General features: G+C 38.6%; 1 protein-coding gene across 1 annotated transcript in view; it reads right to left on the reverse strand.

Annotated features, from left to right (window-relative positions):
• Nucleotides 1-6,463: 6,463 nt before the first annotated feature.
• LOC130887550 (UDP-glucuronosyltransferase 3A1-like) overlaps nt 6,464-19,396 on the reverse strand; it is a 29,281-nt gene continuing 16,348 nt past the window's right edge. Inside the window, exons 4-7 of the mRNA XM_057790045.1 lie at nt 15,530-16,061; nt 12,232-12,463; nt 10,760-10,979; nt 6,464-6,740 (exon numbers count right to left, since the gene is read on the reverse strand). Of these exons, the coding sequence (XP_057646028.1) occupies nt 6,464-6,740; nt 10,760-10,979; nt 12,232-12,463; nt 15,530-16,061 (1,261 nt within the window). The remainder of the gene's footprint in view (nt 6,741-10,759; nt 10,980-12,231; nt 12,464-15,529; nt 16,062-19,396) is intronic.

Here is a 19,396-nt window from a genome sequence, read left to right on the forward strand (position 1 = left end):
CCTAAGTTCAGGACTTTACCTGAAGACAAAACAAAGAGGCTCTGAATGAATATCGTAAAGCAGAATGGAAGTATTACACCATCCTCCCATGTGCAAGCACAAGAGAGCAACAACAAACTCTACATATTCCTGAAGGAATGGAAAGGGGACTCATGCTATAAACCTCAAACATCTTAGATCACTAACATCATAGAGCTGTATAAACAATGTCAATACCTCCTGATGTAACACTACTGCCATGTGATTTCATTGTTTGTCTAACCCATTTATGGTCAGCTCTTCTGATATTTGCACCTAGAGTGCTCTTTTTTGGCATAACTGGCAAATACTTGTTCCTGCAGTGACCTTATTTGAGTTAATTCTAGATATTGACCTTGTTCTCTGTGAAGCAATGTTACACATTATGAGGATGAACTAACTGCTGTCTCTAAGAATTAGGTAGCAGCTGAGAGTGGGGGAGTACTGCTCCATTCTAAACTTCTTCCTTCATTAGAAATTACTTGTTACGTATCAGCCTCTTTGGCACTTCTGACTATGAGAGAGAAATCTGCTCAGCGTGCCATTCAAGGGCTCCTGTGTCTATCTTTATGCCACATCTACAAAGATGAAGGTTGCATCAAACACTTTATGGCACAAAATCTGGAGTTTAATATAAGCTTTATGGGGAAACAATTTACAAAAGATAAAAACAACTGCAATAGAGATCGAGTATGTGGTAGATTTTAGAGAAGGTTCAATGAGGTTCAATTAAGAAGGTATATTCTTTTGTCTTCAGGTAGAATTTTCTATAGATGTCTATTAAGCTCATTTGAGTCATAATATCTGTTAGTTCCATTATTTTTCTGTATATTTTCTGTCCAGTAGCCATGTTTATTGGTGAGAGTGGGGTGCTGAAATCTCCCACTATTGGTGTGGGGGGTTTTGTGTGATTTAAACTTTAGTAATGTTTCTTTTACAATGTGGGGGCCCTTGTATTTCAGGCACAAATGTTCAGGACTGAGAATTTATCTTCATGAATTTTTGCTGTGATGAATATGTATTTTCCTTCTTCATCTCTTCTAATTACCTTTAGTTTGAGGTCTATTTTGTTATATGTTAAGATAGCTACACCAGCTTGCTTCTTAAGTCCATTTGATTGGAAGTCCTTTTCCAAACCTTTATTCTGAGGTAATCTCTGTCTTTGAAGTTGAAGTGTGACTCTTGTATACAGCAGAAGGATGGATCTTGTTTTTGTAGCTATTGTGATACCCTGTATCTTTTTATAGGTGAGTTGAGTCCACTGATGTTAAGTAATATTAATGACCAGTGAGTGTTAATTCCTGTAATTTTTGGTGGTAATGTGTATGTGGTTCCCTTCTTTAGGATTTGCTGGTGCGGGATTATCTACTGTCTGTAGTTTCCTGGGTGCAGCAAACTTCCTTGGGGTTGGAGTTTTTATTCTAGTGCTTTCTGTAGGGCTGGATTTGTAGATAGGTATTGTTTGAACTTATTTTTGTCATGCAATGTATTATTCTCCATCTATGGTGATTTGAAAGTTTTATTGGATATAGTAATCTGCAGTGACATCTGTGATATTAATCTCTCTCGGTCTCTCTGTCTCTCTCTCTCTCTGTCTCTCTCTCTCTTGTTTTTTTGAAACAGGGTTTCTCTGTGTAGCTATGGTGCCTATCCTGGAACTTGCTCTGTAGATCTGGCAGGCCTCCAACTCACAGATATCTGCCTGCTTCTCCACCGGCCCCAGGGTTGTGGTTAAAGGTGTGTGCCACTGTCACCCAACTAATGTCTATCTAGGAGCATCTGGCTTTCAGAGTCTCCATTTAGAAATCAGGTGTAATTCTGATGGGTCTGCCTTCATATGTTACTTAGATTTTTCCCTTTGCAACTTTTGAAATTCTTCCATTATTCTATATATTTTGTGTTTTGATTACTATGTAGTAAGGGGACTTTTGGTGCAGTCTATTTGGTATTCTGTAAGCCTCTTGTACCTTCATAGGCATTTTCTTATTTAGGTTGGTAAAGATTTCTCCTATGATTTTGTTTAATATGTTTTTGTGCCTTTAATCTGGAATTGTTTTCCTTCTTCTAACCCTAGTGTCTTTAGGTTTGGTCCCAGATTTCCTGTACATTTTGTGTTATGACCTTAATGACTTCAATGTTTTCTTTGACCGATGAATCTATTTCCTCTATTATATCTTCCATACCTGAGATTCCCTCCTTCATCTCCTGCATTCTGCTGGTTATATTTGCAGCTGTAGTTTCTGTTCATGTACCCAGGTTTTCCGTTTCCAGAAATCCCATGGTTTGTGTTGTCTTTGTTGCTTATATTTCAATTTTCAAGTCTTTTTTTAATTCTTTTTTAATTAATATTTCCACCTGCTCCCCGTTTCCCATTTCCCTCCCCTCCTCCCAAATATTGCCCCCTCCCTCCACTCCCCTCCCCCTATCCCCACTCCTCTTCTCCACCCCCCCACACCATTCCCCCTCCCTCTCGATACTGAAGAGCAGTCCAAATTCTCTGCCCTGCGGGAAGACGAAGGTCTTCTATCTACGTCCAGGAAGGTGAGCGTCTAAACAGGCTAAGCTCCCACAAAGCCAGTTCACGTATTAGGATCGAAACCTAGTGCCATTGTCCTTGGCTTCTCATCAGCCTTCATTGTCCGCCATGCTCATAGAGTCCAGTTTCAACCCATGTTTATTCAGTCCCAGACGAGCTGGCCTTGGTGGGCTCCCAATAAATCAGTTCCACTGTCACAGTGGGTGGGTGCATCCCTCGTGGTCCTGATTTCCTTGCTCATGTTCTCCCTCCTTCTGCTCCTCATTTGGACCTTAAGAGCTCAGACCGTTGCTCCAAATTGAGTCTCTGTTTCTACCTCGATCCATCGCCAGATGAAGGTTCTAAGGTGATATGTAAGATATTCATCAGTATAGGATAGGGTCATTTCAGGTTCCCTCTCCTCAGTTGCCCAAGGTACCAGCTGGGGACATCTCCCTGGACACCTGCGAACCCCTCTAGAGTCAAGTCTCTTGCCAACCCTAAGATGGCTCCCTTAGTTAGGATATATACTTCGCTGCTCCTGTATCCACCCTTCCTATATCCCAACCATCCCAATCCTCCGAGCTCCTCCCATCCTCCCCTTCTCATGTTTCTCATCCTATTTCCCCTTTGCCCCATGCCACCTCACCAGCAAGTTCCCAGTTTTTGCCCTGCAATCTTGTCTACTTCCCCTCTCCAGGCGGATGACTATACGATTTTCTTTGGGTTCACTTTCTTATTTTCAATTTTCAAGTCTTGAACGGTTTCCTTTGCCTGTTTGTTTGTTTTTGGCTTTCTTTCAGAGATTTATTGATTTCTCCCTATTTTTTGTTTGTCTTTTCATCCGTTTCTTCGAGGAAACTTTTCATTTCCTCTTGAAGGGTCTCTAACATCTTCAAAGAGTTGTTTTTAAGGTCATTTTCTTTCGGTTCCTCTGCATTGGTTTGTTCGGGTCTTCCTGTTGTAGGTCCACTAGTTTCTGCTAAGGTCACACTACTCTTTAGGGTGTTGAATATATTCTTGCATTAGCATCTACCCATCTCTTCCTCCAATTGGTGCAGACACTTCCTTTGCCTTTTCATCCAACCATGGCAGGCACTGTCTGTGTCTCGGGGGGATGTTCCTAGTCCACTCTTTGCAGTTGCTATCTGTGTACAGGGAGCCACTTAGGTCTCAGGGCAGAGGTGGATTTGGGAGCAGAGTGGGAATCGAAGATTACAGAGTCTGATAGGGGTGGAGTAGCCTGCCTGCAGTCTTGCCTGCTAGCTAGCGCAGCTGAAATGAGTTGGGGAAGGGCCTAGGATTTTGCTCCAGGACCTAGGATCTAGACACTGGACTGTCCAGCTGGGAGGGTGGCTACTCACCCCTTGGTCCACAACAGAATTTCTCTAAGTTCAGATTCATCAAGGGCATCAGGATACTAACAGCAAATCATCAAAACACTTTTTACTCAGGAACCCAGCATACATATGCCACTCACAAAGTGTTGTCTCCTTTGCTTTTGCTAAATGATATTGGTTTTTGTCTAAGCATCTCTTCCAAGAACTAGCCCAGAGGTTGGGGGAGGGATCTGCGCACTGATATAGCCTAGGGATAGCATCACTGGAACATAATTTCTCAAAGCTTAACTTTTCTTTTTAGATTATAGATCCTATTGTTAAAAATGAAGAAGTGACAGAGGTAATCGAATAAATAAGAACATTAAGTTACCTAAAATGCTGATCTGTTGCAACACATTGCTTCAAGCTGAAACTATGGACATGAACTTATGCACCTGGGGACTCAGGTACCCTCCTACGGCCCTGTGTCTCCTCCTTCTTCTCTGTCTTGCCCCTGCCAATCAAAACTTTTAGTACTAATTGGATGGCCTGGAAATGCTGCAGCAGGCTCGTGGTCTGAGTGACTCAACTCACTGTTAATCCTATGTTGTTGGTCCTACCTTTTCTCAAGTTTACACTCCTGTTACCTAGTGAATCCCAGTGACTGTAAAAGCCCATGTTCTTTGTTCTGGAAAAGATGACAGGCAGAAGTTCTGTTGACAATTGTTTGGTTTCTAACACAGCTTCAAAACTGATCTTCCACTTTTAAAAAGGAAATGTTTGGAAAATTGTTGTAATTACCTCAGCGGCTTTCTCCTGACTCTACAATGCTGACCCCCTGAATGACTTATTGCCAGGTGAGACATGAAGCCACACCCTTTAGGAGCAAGCAGAGGTGATTCACACACAGAGAAGTTACCTTTTCCACATTTGTTTTGTTTGGCTTCTTTATTTTAATTCTTTATTTTACATTCGTTTCATGCTTATTCTTAGCAACTCCCCTGCCAGAACAAAAGCAGGCTAGTTTGTTCTTGCTGTGGCAGATAAATCTAAGTCACATTTCTTAAACTGAGTTACTTTGACAACCACCCTTCCTCCATACTTCCCCCCTCAGGCTCCCTCCATCATGGAATCATGGAAGAACTGGACCAGAACTTTCTAGAAAGGCCCCCATTCCACTTTCATCATGTATTTTACCTGTGTATTCTCCACGTAGGGTGGTCATTGGTTTTTTAAGATCATTAAAGTAAGCAGTATGATTTGAAGATTTAACACAGAAATTAAACAAGATTTATTTTAGAAAATCAACATTAGTTGAGGTGTGTTCTTGATGGAATGATCTTAGGAACAAGAAAACACCTGCTCAAAAAGAACTTTATCTGTTTCTAAGTCAGACGGTATTTCAGGAGGTACTTGCAATAGAACACTCTGCTTGATAAGTTAAGAGGACGTGGAGACTCAGCAGGGATTCAGTGTGCTTCCTCTCTTCCAACCGAGGATAGTCTGAGCATCACACAAATAGTGAATTACAAGGTCATTTGAAATTATATTTGTCTTTAACCAGAGAAATTAATGAACAATTTAAGCTTTCTCAACTCATATTCTATTAGGTTCTTTCATGCTTTTCATCATTATAAAAATGCCGATGAAAAGAGCTACATTTGTTTCTGTGTATATTTTATTTTTTTATTTTATAAGCACACCTTATATTCTGGCTTCTGTGTGTAACATGAGCTGTGATATGTGTTCCTAAACCACGCTGCAGATGACCCCGCATGGGATTTTCCATGTACACTTGCTTTCAAGGATAAGGAATGTTTTATTAAGAATGGCCACGCATTCCTTGCTGTTGCTCAACTTTCACCATCTTAAAAATAGGACATTCAATATTTAACACTTCTCTTTGTATCTTCTTAACAGCAGTGTTCATTCTGTATCAATTTATAAATCTCTGGTTTATTCTGTTTTGCACATAGTTGTGACTTCAATAAGTGGATAGACTGTAGTTTCTTTTCTTTATTTTAATTTCTCTGACATAAGAAAATAAATCTATCATATCAGTCACATAAAACTTATATCTCACAACACTTCAATTTTCTATGAACTTTAATTTTGATTTTACTAAGAAAAAATAATTTACTTTATTCATATGTTGTCATTGTCAGTAAAATTTGTTCATATTGAATCTTGAAACTGAACAAATATTCTGAGCTCTAAAGAGAGACTAAAAGAAAAGAAAACTATAAGAGTAAGTGAAATTTGTAAATATGTGGGGTTTTTTATCTAAAGCAATTGGAGAAGTAAGAGTCAGAGACTAGAAGTCACAGAGGATGAAACTCTCATAACTCCGTGAATGACAGAAAGGGGTAAAAAGAACCAATGACTGGGAAAGGAAGGTCTGTACTAGCAAAGGGAGCCAGGGAATGCTGAGTCCCCATCAGTCAATGTACTGTATGAGGATTATGAAAAAGACAGAAAATAGTGAGGACAACTGGAGCTCTACCTGCAAAAAGAGAGAAAGAGGAGAACCCTGGGAGTTCCTCGTGCTAGGGACCAGGGAAGCCCTTAAAGAGCCAGAGCTCCCAACATCCTCCCCAGGTCAAACTTAACATTATGCCTTCTTTTCCTTCCTATCCACACACAGGATCCTGAGCAACAAGCCAAGCACTTTCTTCAACAGCCACAAGGTGGCCACAGTGAGCCCCAGCAGGAACAATAGGACATCCAGCAGGTACTGCACATGCCATGGCTGCTGAAAGCCATGGGGCTTTAGATGTGCTCCTCCCCCTGTTTGTAGGATGTGGTCAATCCAGCCCACCAGACGCTGGGAAGGTGTGAGGGGGTGGGAGTGCCTGATGGCCCTGGCAGTCATTGCTGCAGACTTGTACCTGAGGGCAGACACAGAGACAATGTGTTACCAATATGCTGTGCACATTTGAGACCTTATAACACACACAAAAACGTATACATACACACTTAAGTACATACACACCTATGTGTACGCACAGAGGTATATGCACATACAGACACACAAACACACAGACACAAAACACTTTTTTTTCTGATACAGACGCATAAGTTAGCTTCAAACAAAATTGTTGGCATACATTTCACATTGTCTACCTCGTCCTAAGGATTCAATAAAAAACTAAAAAGGAAAACATTTTTTTTAAAAAAAAAAAAAAAAGATCAAAATTAACCATGGAAGGGAAATTTTTTTAAAAAATGACTATGTCTGTAAAGATTGCACTTATGGTACTGAAGATGTGCTTACATTAAATATATTTGTATACATGTGATAGAATATATATCTGACAAAGTGATTAGGACATCGAAAACTGAGTACTTAGTCTACTTTGGTTGTGAAATCATTATGCTGGATAGGCAAATGATATGTTTTTGTCTCTGTTCCTGCCCATTTGGGCTAGATTTGAGAATTCTTTCTTTATAGCAGGCCTGTTTTGGACATTAGGAGCAGAGCAAAAACTGACGTGCAGTACTCCCCCATGGTGCATGTTTTCTATGTACCAGTGTGGAAAGACAATAAAGACACACATGATGGAGCTATTATAAATCTTTTCAAGGGTCAAAGATAAACTAGTGAATGATGAGTGAGCTCAAGTACAGAAAAGATAATAGCTAAGTACATGGTCTCCTAAAAGTAAAATGTTGTAGATATGATCCTATGAGAAATATCATAAAGACCATAAGGAGGGGAGATCAGCTGTATAAAAGGCATGCAAAGGTCCTTGGCATGGCTTCCGTAAGAGTAGCTCCAATAGCCATGTATTTGAATGCTTGTTTCTCAGTTGGTGGACTGTTTAGGAAGGACTAAGAACTGTGACTTTGTTGAAGGAGGTTTGTCACTGGAGAATATCAAAAGGCCCACACCAGGACCAGTCTTGATCTTTCTGCCTCCTGCCTGCAGATAAAGATGTAAGCCCCCAGCTACTGCTCCATGCTATGCCTGCAGTCACACTTGTCAACATAATCACCCTGCACTAACCCTATGAAACTGTAAGCCAGGCCAAATTGAATGCCTTATCTTATACATAGCCTCGGTCATGGCATCTCCTAAGACAGTCCTCTTCTAATTCAGTTGAAATTCTGTACATATATGATGAGTCAGGGGATCAGCCACAACTGTTCTCTCCTGCTTCAACTGGAATTTTCTTACAGCTACCCAAAATATAAGAGGCCAAAAACATAATGTGTGTAGAAGAAATCATCACACCACATCAGGTAGAAGCATATTCTGAGCATCTAACCTAAAATTGAGAGTAATAGCAAAGGAAAAGCAGGACCTAAGCATTATACGTGTATTTTACTGTAGTGGGAGGGGGCTGCAACAAATTGGCATGACAATATGGTGAACCAAATCCATGTAAAACTTGAGAAAGCTTAAAAAATTAATTATAGACACAAAAGAACAGAGTTAAACATGATTTGCTAATGGCATATTCTTGAATAGGATCTGTTAGCTAGAAGCAAGCAGAGTCATGACTCCTTTAAGAGAGGTTTTCCTGACTCAACGATAGCAAAAAGCCTCACAGTTTTGAAATGCTGGCTTTCTAGGCCTTGATGCCAGCATGACCTCTGGCTCTTTCGGGAGACAAGCATTTTGGTGGGGTTTGTGAGCAGCATGCTACGGCTTGCTTTATGGTAATGTGGACTGGCTGTGTGTCTGAAAGTGGGGTGGTGTGCATGGCTCTCAGAGGCGCTAGCAGCTCTGCCATGCTGGACTGGGCAGGCAAGCCGGAAGTACCATATATATCATAGTAATGGTGCAACTTAAGTTTTAGGGAGTACTTAGCATTTTAAAAAGCGCTCCTAGGAAAGTAAAGAATTACAGATATGCAATAAAAACAAATCCAGATGAAAAAGACTTCTAAATGAGACAGTGTGTTTTAAAAAAATGTACATAGGCTTGGAAGAGAGAAGAAAAGGAGTATAGAGAGCTATTAAAAGAAGTAAATGTTTTTTTAAAAAAGGTAAAGTCTTTAAAGAGACAGAGTACAAACAGTCAGAGATTAAAGAAGTAAAGATAATAAAATAAATATTAAAAAGTAATAGAGTAAAAATAAGCTACATAAAGATGGAAAATTCACAGAGAGTCTAGATTATGTATATTATTCTGTTTTCTTTGCATTTTTGACTGTAAAGAAGCTAAGCATAGAGAGACATTTCATTGTATGGTCTGCTGAGCTAAGCCAACATATATATTTTAAAGGTATCTTGAATTCAAAATATAGTTCTAAGGATATATTGCTTTGGAAAAGAGGTTCTTCTCTTGTTTCCACAGAGGATGAGAACTTGTAGATTGCTTCCAGACTGGTATGGTTTGATGGAACAAGACCCCCCCCCAAAGGTCACCGTGAGCACCCCAAAAATTACTATACCCAACAATCATCAGGAAGCAGTTTGGACAAAACTATGCCCATATTCCCAAATATTGTCTATAAATGTTTGTTTACATTTAAAGGGGGACATGCTATAGAGATGGATACTTTGCATTGGTATGGATCTTGGTTTATTGACACAAATTTAAGGTCAGTTCTCTTATATGTATATTTCTGCACTTGATTAAGGTGTTTGTGCTGCTCATTTAAAAATGCAATGTATAATTTAAAAATATAGGTTAATAGATAATAATCTATAATAGTAAAGCTTGTGGTCATGTTAGTTAAAATTTCTAGATATATAGAGATATATTTCAGTTAGTTAGGTATTCTTTAAATCTCTCAGAGACCTTCAGAATATGACATTTAAAATGTTTAAGAGCTTAACACTTTTCATGGTAGTGAGACACGTCTGCTCCTGACAACACCATTTACTTCGAGAGGAAGATGAGGATCCTTATGGAGTTTGCTACACATTGAGCAAGAAACTGCTTTTGTCTGGACTATTTAACTGGACATGCAGGACCCACAGAGAAAAGACTGTTCTACTTGCCTAAAGGTTACATCATTCTTTGGGGTTCCTGCTACATGAAAGAGTCTGCTAGACATTCTGCAAGACACAGAAGAAAATGATGGACAAATTACCAATATAGGCAGAACTGTATTTGAAGTTTCCTGCTTCATGGAAAAGTCTGCTAGATACTATGGGCCTATAGGCTTAAGATGGATGCCCAAATGATACAAAAAAAAGCTTTGGATGACTGTCTAGGCAGTGAGATGTCTCTGTAAATTCTAGAGTTTTGGAAGTTGCTTACAATGTACTTCCTGTTTACTTAGGTGATATAAAATTGTTCTGGAGTCTTTGATGGAGTTGAAGAATAGATAATAACAATATGGTTTTCCTTAGTTATGATAAAAGATAAAATATACACAACTGTAATTCTTGATTGATAACAGTTTGTTGTATGTAATTTTACTATGTTAAAGATAAAGTGTTCTTTTTTATTTAAACAGAAAAGAGGAGGTGATGTGGGAGTCCCCTCTGTGTGTTGTGATTACCATTAATGACTAAAGAAACTGCTTTGGACCTATAGCAAGGCAGAACTTAGGTATTCAGGGAAAGCTAGGCTGAATGCTGGGAGAAACAAGGGCAGAGTTGGAGAGACACCATAGAGCTGCTGCCAGAGTCAGATTGCTGAAACTTTGCTAGTAAGCCACGGTCACATGGCGATGCACAGATTAATAGAAATGGGTTAAATTAAGATGTAAGAGCTATCAATAAGAACTTAAACCTAATGGGCCAAGCAGTGATTAATTAATACAGTTTCTGTGTGATTATTTTTGGGTCTAAGCTATCAGGGCAGCTGGGAATTACAAGCAACCTCCCTCCTCCTACATTTTACCACACCCCACAAAATTCTGGTTTCATTGATAAACAGACAACACAGACCCCTTAGTGTTAGGCCTTCATTCAACCTAAAGGAGCTCAACACTAGAAAACTGCATACCTCTTGTCTTCTATGACTTCTTTCAGTGTAAGTGCAAATGTCTCTGCCTTGATTGTCTCTAGCTGAACAGAAACACCAATTTTCTTAGCTTCTATTCGGACCAAGTTATCAGGTTGGTCTGAACAAAATGGAATCCCTACTATGGGTACTCCATGCTGGATGGCCTCCATGACGCTATTCATTCCACCGTGGGAGACAAAAGCTCGAATACTAGGATGGGCTGTTGCAAAAGAAAAAACATAGAATTCAATATTTCACTCTGAAAGTTTCAGATACCAGGTAAAGCAGCAGACCCAAGAAATACCAATGTACTGGACATAATAATGGATATACTGTTTTTTATTTTGAGATCTGCATTGTTCTAGGATATGATATCCAGCCTTCCCTCTACAAAAGGATGCCTTATTCAGTGCAAAACTATTCAAGCACTTAGAACCCAGTGATAGCTATAAAGAGAGAGACAGGCCAGGCATGTTCCTCTGTCTTTCTAATCACCCTCATCTTCACCATTGATGCTTTCTTTTTTACATTTATTGCCTCTGCCTTCTCTTGCTTTCCACGTTTGATCTCTTACTAAGCTTGTACTCTATTTTAAGAGAAACTTAAAAAGTTAATGATATATCAGACACTTCTGTATTTACCAATCTTATCTGTCACTCCATATAGAAAGCAACCATACATTTCTTATGATCATAAAGAAATCATCCCAAATTATACCTCACACAAAATCTGCCCAAGTTCCCTGGAAAGCAAGTCTATTCTCTGTGTGTAGCCTGTAATTTTACTGAATGTAGAACTAAGTGAAATTTTTCCCAGCTTATTTTTAGTCACAATTTAGGTACAAAATTCTGATTTAGTCGTTGTGTGTGGAGGTGATGGGTTCTTAAAAAGTCACACAGAAACAATTTGAGGGGATGTGGCTTTAGGGAATTCTCTGTTGTACAAAAAAATCATATCATACTCTGAGGTTACTTGAGTTGACACTCAAATAGCTTCCTATAGCCTCAATCCCCCAACATCAATGTAAGTTTCTTGAGTTTTCAGTCCTTTGCCAACTCTCAAAATGTGTCTGCATTCTTACATTTATATTCGTGTTTTTAAAATGCTGAAAAGTTCTCACATCATTGTGAGAATAGTGTCAACTTCCCTAAGGAGTAGCTATAGTTCACATATTGTTCAAGATTGTGTTGAAGAGATCAGTGTTAAATATTGTTATGTCAAGGGTACATATCTATTTAGGACCTCGAGACCTGTCTGAGTTGGGAAGAATAAGGAAATTGCTGCTGTCACCTGTCTAGAGCACAGATTGATTACCCCAAGAACTCTAGCTGCTTTTGCTTGCCTGCTGGAGATCTAACTTTACCATATCAGCAGTCTTTTCTTCTGCCTGTCCAAATATTCAAACATCCGTTATCTATTAAGTTCCAAAAGCACATAAACTGGAATAAAGTAACAGGTCTAGGGATGCTTACCCAGAAGGTCATTCTGGGGAATCCAATCCATGATTTTGACGTTTGGGGCCAATCTCACATCTTTGGGCCAATGAGCATCCTTAACTGTCCACAGCACCCCTTGAGGGAGGCGAGCAAAGGCACTGTTCATCTCTTTAATAAGTTCCTTGGTCTGATGCAGGGTTGCTACGGAGCCCAGGGCCACAAGGACAAAACCTGAGTCTCCAAACTTAGAGATAAAATCCTCAAGATCCTAGAAAAATCATGAAGGAAAGAAGGCAAAAGAAGTGGTTTGTAAAAGACAAGGTAGCTATGACACAAAACCAATCCTGAACTTAAATAAACCTTTATTTTCTTGTGTTCTGTATGATAAAACACCCTTTTATAGACCCAAGCTCTGCTCTGAGTACTGACTGCATAGATCGGCAGCCCTCTCTTCATCGTTGGGCTCTTATGAATTGCTCCTAAGCAAATACACATACAAGATTTTATTTGAGTAACAGAATACTACTTCTAGAAGTTTAAGTTCAGGAGTAAACTGATTGTTAAGGGCATTTTTTTAATAACTTGAGTCCCCTCCTAAATATTTTCAATATGATCTGTATTCTTTTTTAATTCCAAAAATATTATACACAAAATTTCTTCACTTTCTGAGATGTATTAAGTCTTCTCTTCTGGTGTTGTTTTCTAGCTTTGGTTACAGGGTAATGATAGATTTATAGAATGGGTTGAGAAGTCTCCTTTCCTGTGGAACCACCACCAATATTTTTAATTGGAAGTAGTTTGGAGAGAACTAAGCCCAAATTCCCTAAATGATTGTTTACATTAAAGGGGATATGCTATAGATGAATACTTTGCATTGGTATGGATCTTGGTTTATTGATACAAATCTAAGATCAATTTTGTTATCCATTTCAAATACCTTGTCTGTACTAATGATGAAAATAACAGCTACAAATTTCACCTAAGTCTTGCTTTATCGTACTCCATTTTCCCCTTCTGTTTCGTCTCATTTCCTTGATATGTAATATTTGTAAATGTTCCTCTTGATTTTTCCCTTAGCCTCACTGTTTTATAGTGTGTTGTCTGTTTTTACATACTGTTGGTTTCTATCTCATCCCACTGTGACAAGAGTTATTTGCATTAATTTAAGATTTTGAAAGTTACTGGGGTTCTTTTGTCTGTGTGCTGTCTAGTGCACGAAGCAAGGCAAGGAATTTGCTTTGTGCATTAGAGACTATGTGCCCTGCTCTTGTTGGACGGAACACTTGGGTCTTGTGAGTTGATTCAGCAGCTAAGAGAACTAGCTGTCCTTCCAGAGGACAACAATTAAATTCCCACATAACAGGTCACAATCTTCTGCAACTCTAGCTCCCAGGAATCCAATACCCTTTTCTGACGTCCTCTGGGCCCAGGCACACACACATACACATTCAGAGCAAACACTCAAGCAAAGAAAATGACTTAAAAATAAATTTAAAATAAACTCTATATATTTCTAATAGTTCCTGCTAATAAAGGGTGCTATTCAAGTTAATTTGTATGAATATTCTTTTCATTCTAAAACTGTAGAATTGAAGTCTTAAGTTATTATTTATTTCTTCTTTAAATTCCTAAATTTTCTTCACAATTTTATTTCATATTTTGTGCACATATGACCAATTTCACTGTAAATTAACCATTTAAAATATTTTAAATAATATTTTTAAAGTTTGGCAAACGCAAAATTTCAAATAGTTCTATATTGTCATTAAGCTGCAGCGAATGTTTTGATATTGTCTGTTTTCCTTATGTTGACAACCACCATAGTATATTTTGATTCTCCATGGTTTTTTATGAAATGTGACAAAACACTACACAGCGTAGATTTCAGACTCTTTAGTCAGGATTTACTTCAAAACATTTCTTCCCACTCTTTACTTTTAACCATACTCTATTTCAATTCTGTGTGCCAATATCTGAACTTCCTGTATAGAAGGCGAGGTCTCTGCCAATCATATCTAAATTTGTGAATATAAATTAATCTTCTACTACTTCAAGATTCAATCAGGGAACCCAGATGATGATTGTCTAATTTCCAAATCTATATCCTGTACACCTATCCCACAAATTTGGGTTTTCAGGAAATTCTATCCAAACCCCATATCAGAAACCTCCTTCCAAGAAGAATATATATGTATCACTCACAGATCACTTCCCAAAACATCCTTCTCACCCACTGCAAGGAAGTGTAGGCAGTTTGGTACCAAAGAGAGCTAGAGGAATTCTGTATCCTCTCTGCTTTGAATTGAAAGCAGAAGAAACATAACCTTCATCACCTCAATGTCTAGGACAACACTGTACAAAACCAAAGGTGATCCTCCTAGCATGGAACAGAGAATCCCACAGTAACAGATAACAAGCAATCAAATATCCTTAGCTCTCTGCACTTTTAGATTTTCAGTGGTAGCGATTCTGAGCCTGCACTGAACATGCAAACTACATACCAGTTTTGATGGTTTATGGTAGCTTGATGCAATACAAAAGGCTCAACAGTCTCAATAAAACAACAGAATCGATTCCTCTTGTTGCTGCTAATGTCTGCATACATGTCTTCTAAAAGTGTTATCTGTTTCATTACGAAGAACCTGTCTCCTTAACAAATACTAAATGTATGGACATTCATTGTATTTATTTTATATATAGCTCAAAATTAATGTGGAAATATCAAGACTAGCTACTGAAGTTATTCCAGCAAACCCAGGCCTACAGAGATACAAAAGAAACTCAAACTTTGTACCAAGATTGTCAAACTTAGCATGTGGTATTCTAACACTCTACTTTTGCAACCCTAAAAACGTACTCTCAGAGTGCCCCTCTTGCCTTATAGGACATCTCTGCCAAGAAACAATTCCTACCTATAGTGGTTTGAAAGAAACAATTCCTACCTATAGTGGTTTGAAAGAAAATACTCGCCAAAGGTAGTGGCACTATTAGACCTTATCGGAATGTGTGTAACCTTGTTGGAGGAAGTGTGTCACTATGGGAGTGAGTATTGACATCTCCTATGCCCAAGCTAAGCCCAGTGGCACAGTTCACTTCCTGTTGCCTGTGGATCAAGATGGAGAACTCTCAGTTCCTTCTCCAGTTACATACTACCATGTTTCCTGTCACGAGAATAATGAATTCAATCTTTGAAAATGTAGGTCACCCAAATTAAATGTTGTTGTTCTTAGACTTTCTGTGGTCATGGTGTCTCCTCACAGCCCTAACGTAGACACCTCCTAAGCATGGCAAGCTTCTGAGGGAAAGATAAACTGAGGGCTGAGGTTTCACTCACTTGAGGTATTGGCCTGGCAGGTTTGTCCATTAAGCCTCCCACATAGACTGTGTTGGGAAATAAGGGACGAGCAAATTCAAGGGCAAAATCAGAGTTGACGAAAGAAAGCTCTGCTTTCAGTAGAAGGTCAGACAAAACTGGCCGAGAGTCTTCTGCAAAATGTTCCTGAATGGAGGCATCATATTGAGAAAATATTTCTCTTTGCTTCAGGGAGAAATTAAAGAACATCAGGAAGTTCTTCACTCGGCCCCAGAAGTCCATTTGGTCAGTTAGACTGGACCCACACACTGGAACATAAGACAAGGGGCTTGGTAGCCCAAAGTTCATATAGCTAAATTGCATGGGAAGAAAGGTCACAAATTTTTTCTCAAGTTTCTCAGCAATCAGGTAAGAGCATAAATCTAAATAATCAAAAAATAGTAGATCAAAATTCTCCTTCCTTAAGGAGTCCATGATGTCCTCTCTGCCTAAAAAGTGACTGCACAAATCCCCAAAGAATTTATATATCTTTACAAGGACACGATGTGTGTTCCTGTAAAAAAAAAAAAAAAAGAAGACATAATTTCAGGAGCTGTTTTATACATTTTGGAAGACTTTTATACTCAATAAAAGTATTTCATAACTAGACAAACACAAGTCTATAATCCAACACTCTTAAAATGGAGACAGGAGGATCAGAAATCCAAAACCAGTCTTACACTTGAGACTTTTGAGGCCAGAAGACTAGATTAAATAAAAATCACTTAGAAAAAATGATTTTTAATATGCTTTATGGGAAGAGGTCATGTATCCTGAATTTTTCTTTTCTTCTGTATAAAGATATACAAATCATTATGTTACAGTGTTACTTATTATTTAAAGCATGTTTTTTAATTAAGTAAGTTTTTTAATTAAAAACAAAACAGATCCATAGAAATTCATTTTCCAGTCCTGCATGGAGATATTTCTTTACTTCTTATATCTTAATCATCTTTGCTAGAGAGAGAGAGAGAGAATATATTCTAGACAATACTAAATCACCTTCCCACCAGAATTGCAGCTGTTGAACAAAACATTCAGCTTTACTTTCCGGTGTAGATATTTATTTGCTTCTCAAACTGTTCTTACTCCATCACATTTCCTCTAAGGATCTAATTCCCATTCCTCATCAATGCAAGTTTGATTTCTTCTGTCTTGAAAGCTATCACTGATTATAGTTGATCTCAGACTATATCCATTTCCTTGAGTAGCTGTATAATGCTATCTACCTCACATTACATAGTGAGTTTTGGGGTGACAATATTGTTCCTCTTCCAATCTGTGTAAGTGGCATGATTACAGCTTTTATAATCGTCAGTGGTAAAGCCAACTCTTTTAATCATGTTTTTCTTGGCTTAAATGTTTTGCCCCAGAAAGGAACTTTCCAATGATAAGACTGGAACTAGGCTGATCGTGTTTCAACTTTCTGCCTAAGAACCTAGGCAATTAAAAATAAAACAAAATATAAAACCTTTTGCTTTTTTCTTTTCTATGTGAAATCTAAACTTAAGTGTGTATGTGTCTGTGTGTGTGTGTGTGTGCATGCATGTGTATGTACGTTTGTCTTTTTACATGATGGAGTTAGAAAGGAGGCTATGAGAGCACATAAAAATTAAAGGCAGCAAAAGAGATACAGGTGTCATGGAACAGCGCTTTGGTGAAGGGGGCAAAGTAGAACAAAGGATAGTGACATTGTGTTTTCTTGAAAATTCATAGCAAAACCTATTACTTTGTAGGCTAACCTAAGATTCTAATGGGAAAAAGAAGTGTGATTGGTAGCTTGCTATTAGAATTGACAACTCTTACTGACTCAAACTTCCGCTGAAGATTGTGCTAAACTTTAGTCATCCTGCCGAAGACTCTTGCCTACAGCACTTTTCTAGGGACCCTTTCACATCAATGCTTACTAGATAAGCATCCTGGTAAAAGTGCACAAGTGCAGCATGTCCTCCTACATCAAAAGATCCACAAGATGAGAGACTAGGGGCGCTCCTATCTTTGCTTATTTTAGACCCAAGCTAAAATCAAACAGTTGTGGTTTGTCTACAAGGGTTCATCTGTCAGAGAGTTGGTGCTCAATGTAGCTGTATATAGGTAGAAGTATCTTTAAGAGAACACCTTAGCAGGAGATTATTAAAAGCCCTTATCCTATAGATTGTTAAAAACAGTCCTCCTTAGAGTGAGTTAAACTCAGTAGGAGTTGTAAACCTGTTCTTTCTCTTCTCTTGACTCATCCACCCCCACATGCTTTCGTCATCATGATACCTTCTATCATGTTTTCAGTAAAGCTGACATGATTGCTGTTTGCACCATGTGTTGGGGACTGCAGACCCTCACATTCTGAATTTTCAATAACCGCTTGCCTGACAGATAAACAATTTGTTTTCCTATGCTTGCATCTCCTCTGAGCACAAGACCCTCATGAGTTCCGGATGGCAGAGGAGTAAGGTTTCTGGCAGGCTTACAGCTAAAAAATCCTGAGGGCTGGGGCGTGGCCATTGGTCAGAGAGAGCCCTATATAAGCTGACCTTTAACACAATAAAAATAGCATTCTTGTTTCTAAGAGTGACCCGTGTCTTCATGTGATTTTCGATCTCCAGCCCCTTGTCCGACTCGCAAACTGTCCAGTAGTGCAGGTGCTGCACCATGAACTTGAACTTACATAACTGAGACCTGAATAAGCTTATTTTCATTATAAAAATCACTCAAATTGAGTTATGCTGTTATAATAATCAAATGTAGATCAATACAAAGCATAAATTCTCTAAATTTATCACCTATATTCCGTTTTTAAAAATCATTTTGTGCAGCACTTGCCAAAAAAATGTGATAAATGCAAGATTGATTTATTAACAAAAAGAATGGTAGTCCCTTTAAAGTAACCGAACTGTAAAATACTCAAGATGTTTCTTTTCTCACCATCTTGACTGTGTTTTCCTTGTAATTTTCACCACTCTTCAAGAATTCAAGCTTAGGAAAGATGCAATATATATATTTTAACTGTTTATAAAAATCAGCCCTGTTAGACTGAGGTGCAATTTGACCTCTCTTTATATGTAACAAAAGCTTTGTGGTCTTTAAGTGTCTATGAGTGAGAAATCTTTCCAAAAAGAATCTTGGTGCTGTGAGCACCACCTAGAGTGTTAAGTAGAATTTTTAAGGAAACAGATGAGATCGAGACCAATGGCATTAACTAGGTGACACATCTGTACTTGCCATCCGTGTGGAAGACAGAGAAGGTTCTGCACATCCCCACCAAGGACTAAAACCTCAGTCACATCTGCATCACCTGGTCATTGAAAATTATTAAAGTTTCCTGCTGTTATTAGCTGTTAAGTCAGTTATAACCAAGCTACAATCTATGGAACCATAGAGATTAAGTATAAAGTAAGGGACTAGTGGGCACAGAAATAACTCATTAAGAAAGGGAAATAGAATATTGAAGGGTGGAATTGAAGGTCTGTGTTGGGAAGATCAAGTGGGGAGGGGAGAGAGTGATAAGGGAGAAACTTCAGGGAGACAAAGGGCCATTTGGGGGGGTAGTTAGTGTGGAAACCTAACACAGTAGACACTTCCTAAGATATATACATTTATGAAGGTAATCTAAATAAATTTCCCAAATGATGTGGGAGACAGAGTCCCAACTGGCCATCTCTTGCCACCAAATGAGCTTCTAGTACCATAATTGTGTCACATCTAATTGAGTTGTTGTCCAAAGGGGTCCCACAAGAATCCCCCAAACAACCCAGGCAGTTGCAAAAACTATAGGCTACTCTCTACAAGCAGGCAACAAAGCTCTATTGCTAAAGATAACACCTATACAGAACACTGATCATGGGGAAATTGAGC

This window comes from Chionomys nivalis, chromosome 15, assembly GCF_950005125.1.
Source record: "Chionomys nivalis chromosome 15, mChiNiv1.1, whole genome shotgun sequence".
Classification (NCBI taxonomy): domain Eukaryota; kingdom Metazoa; phylum Chordata; class Mammalia; order Rodentia; family Cricetidae; genus Chionomys; species Chionomys nivalis.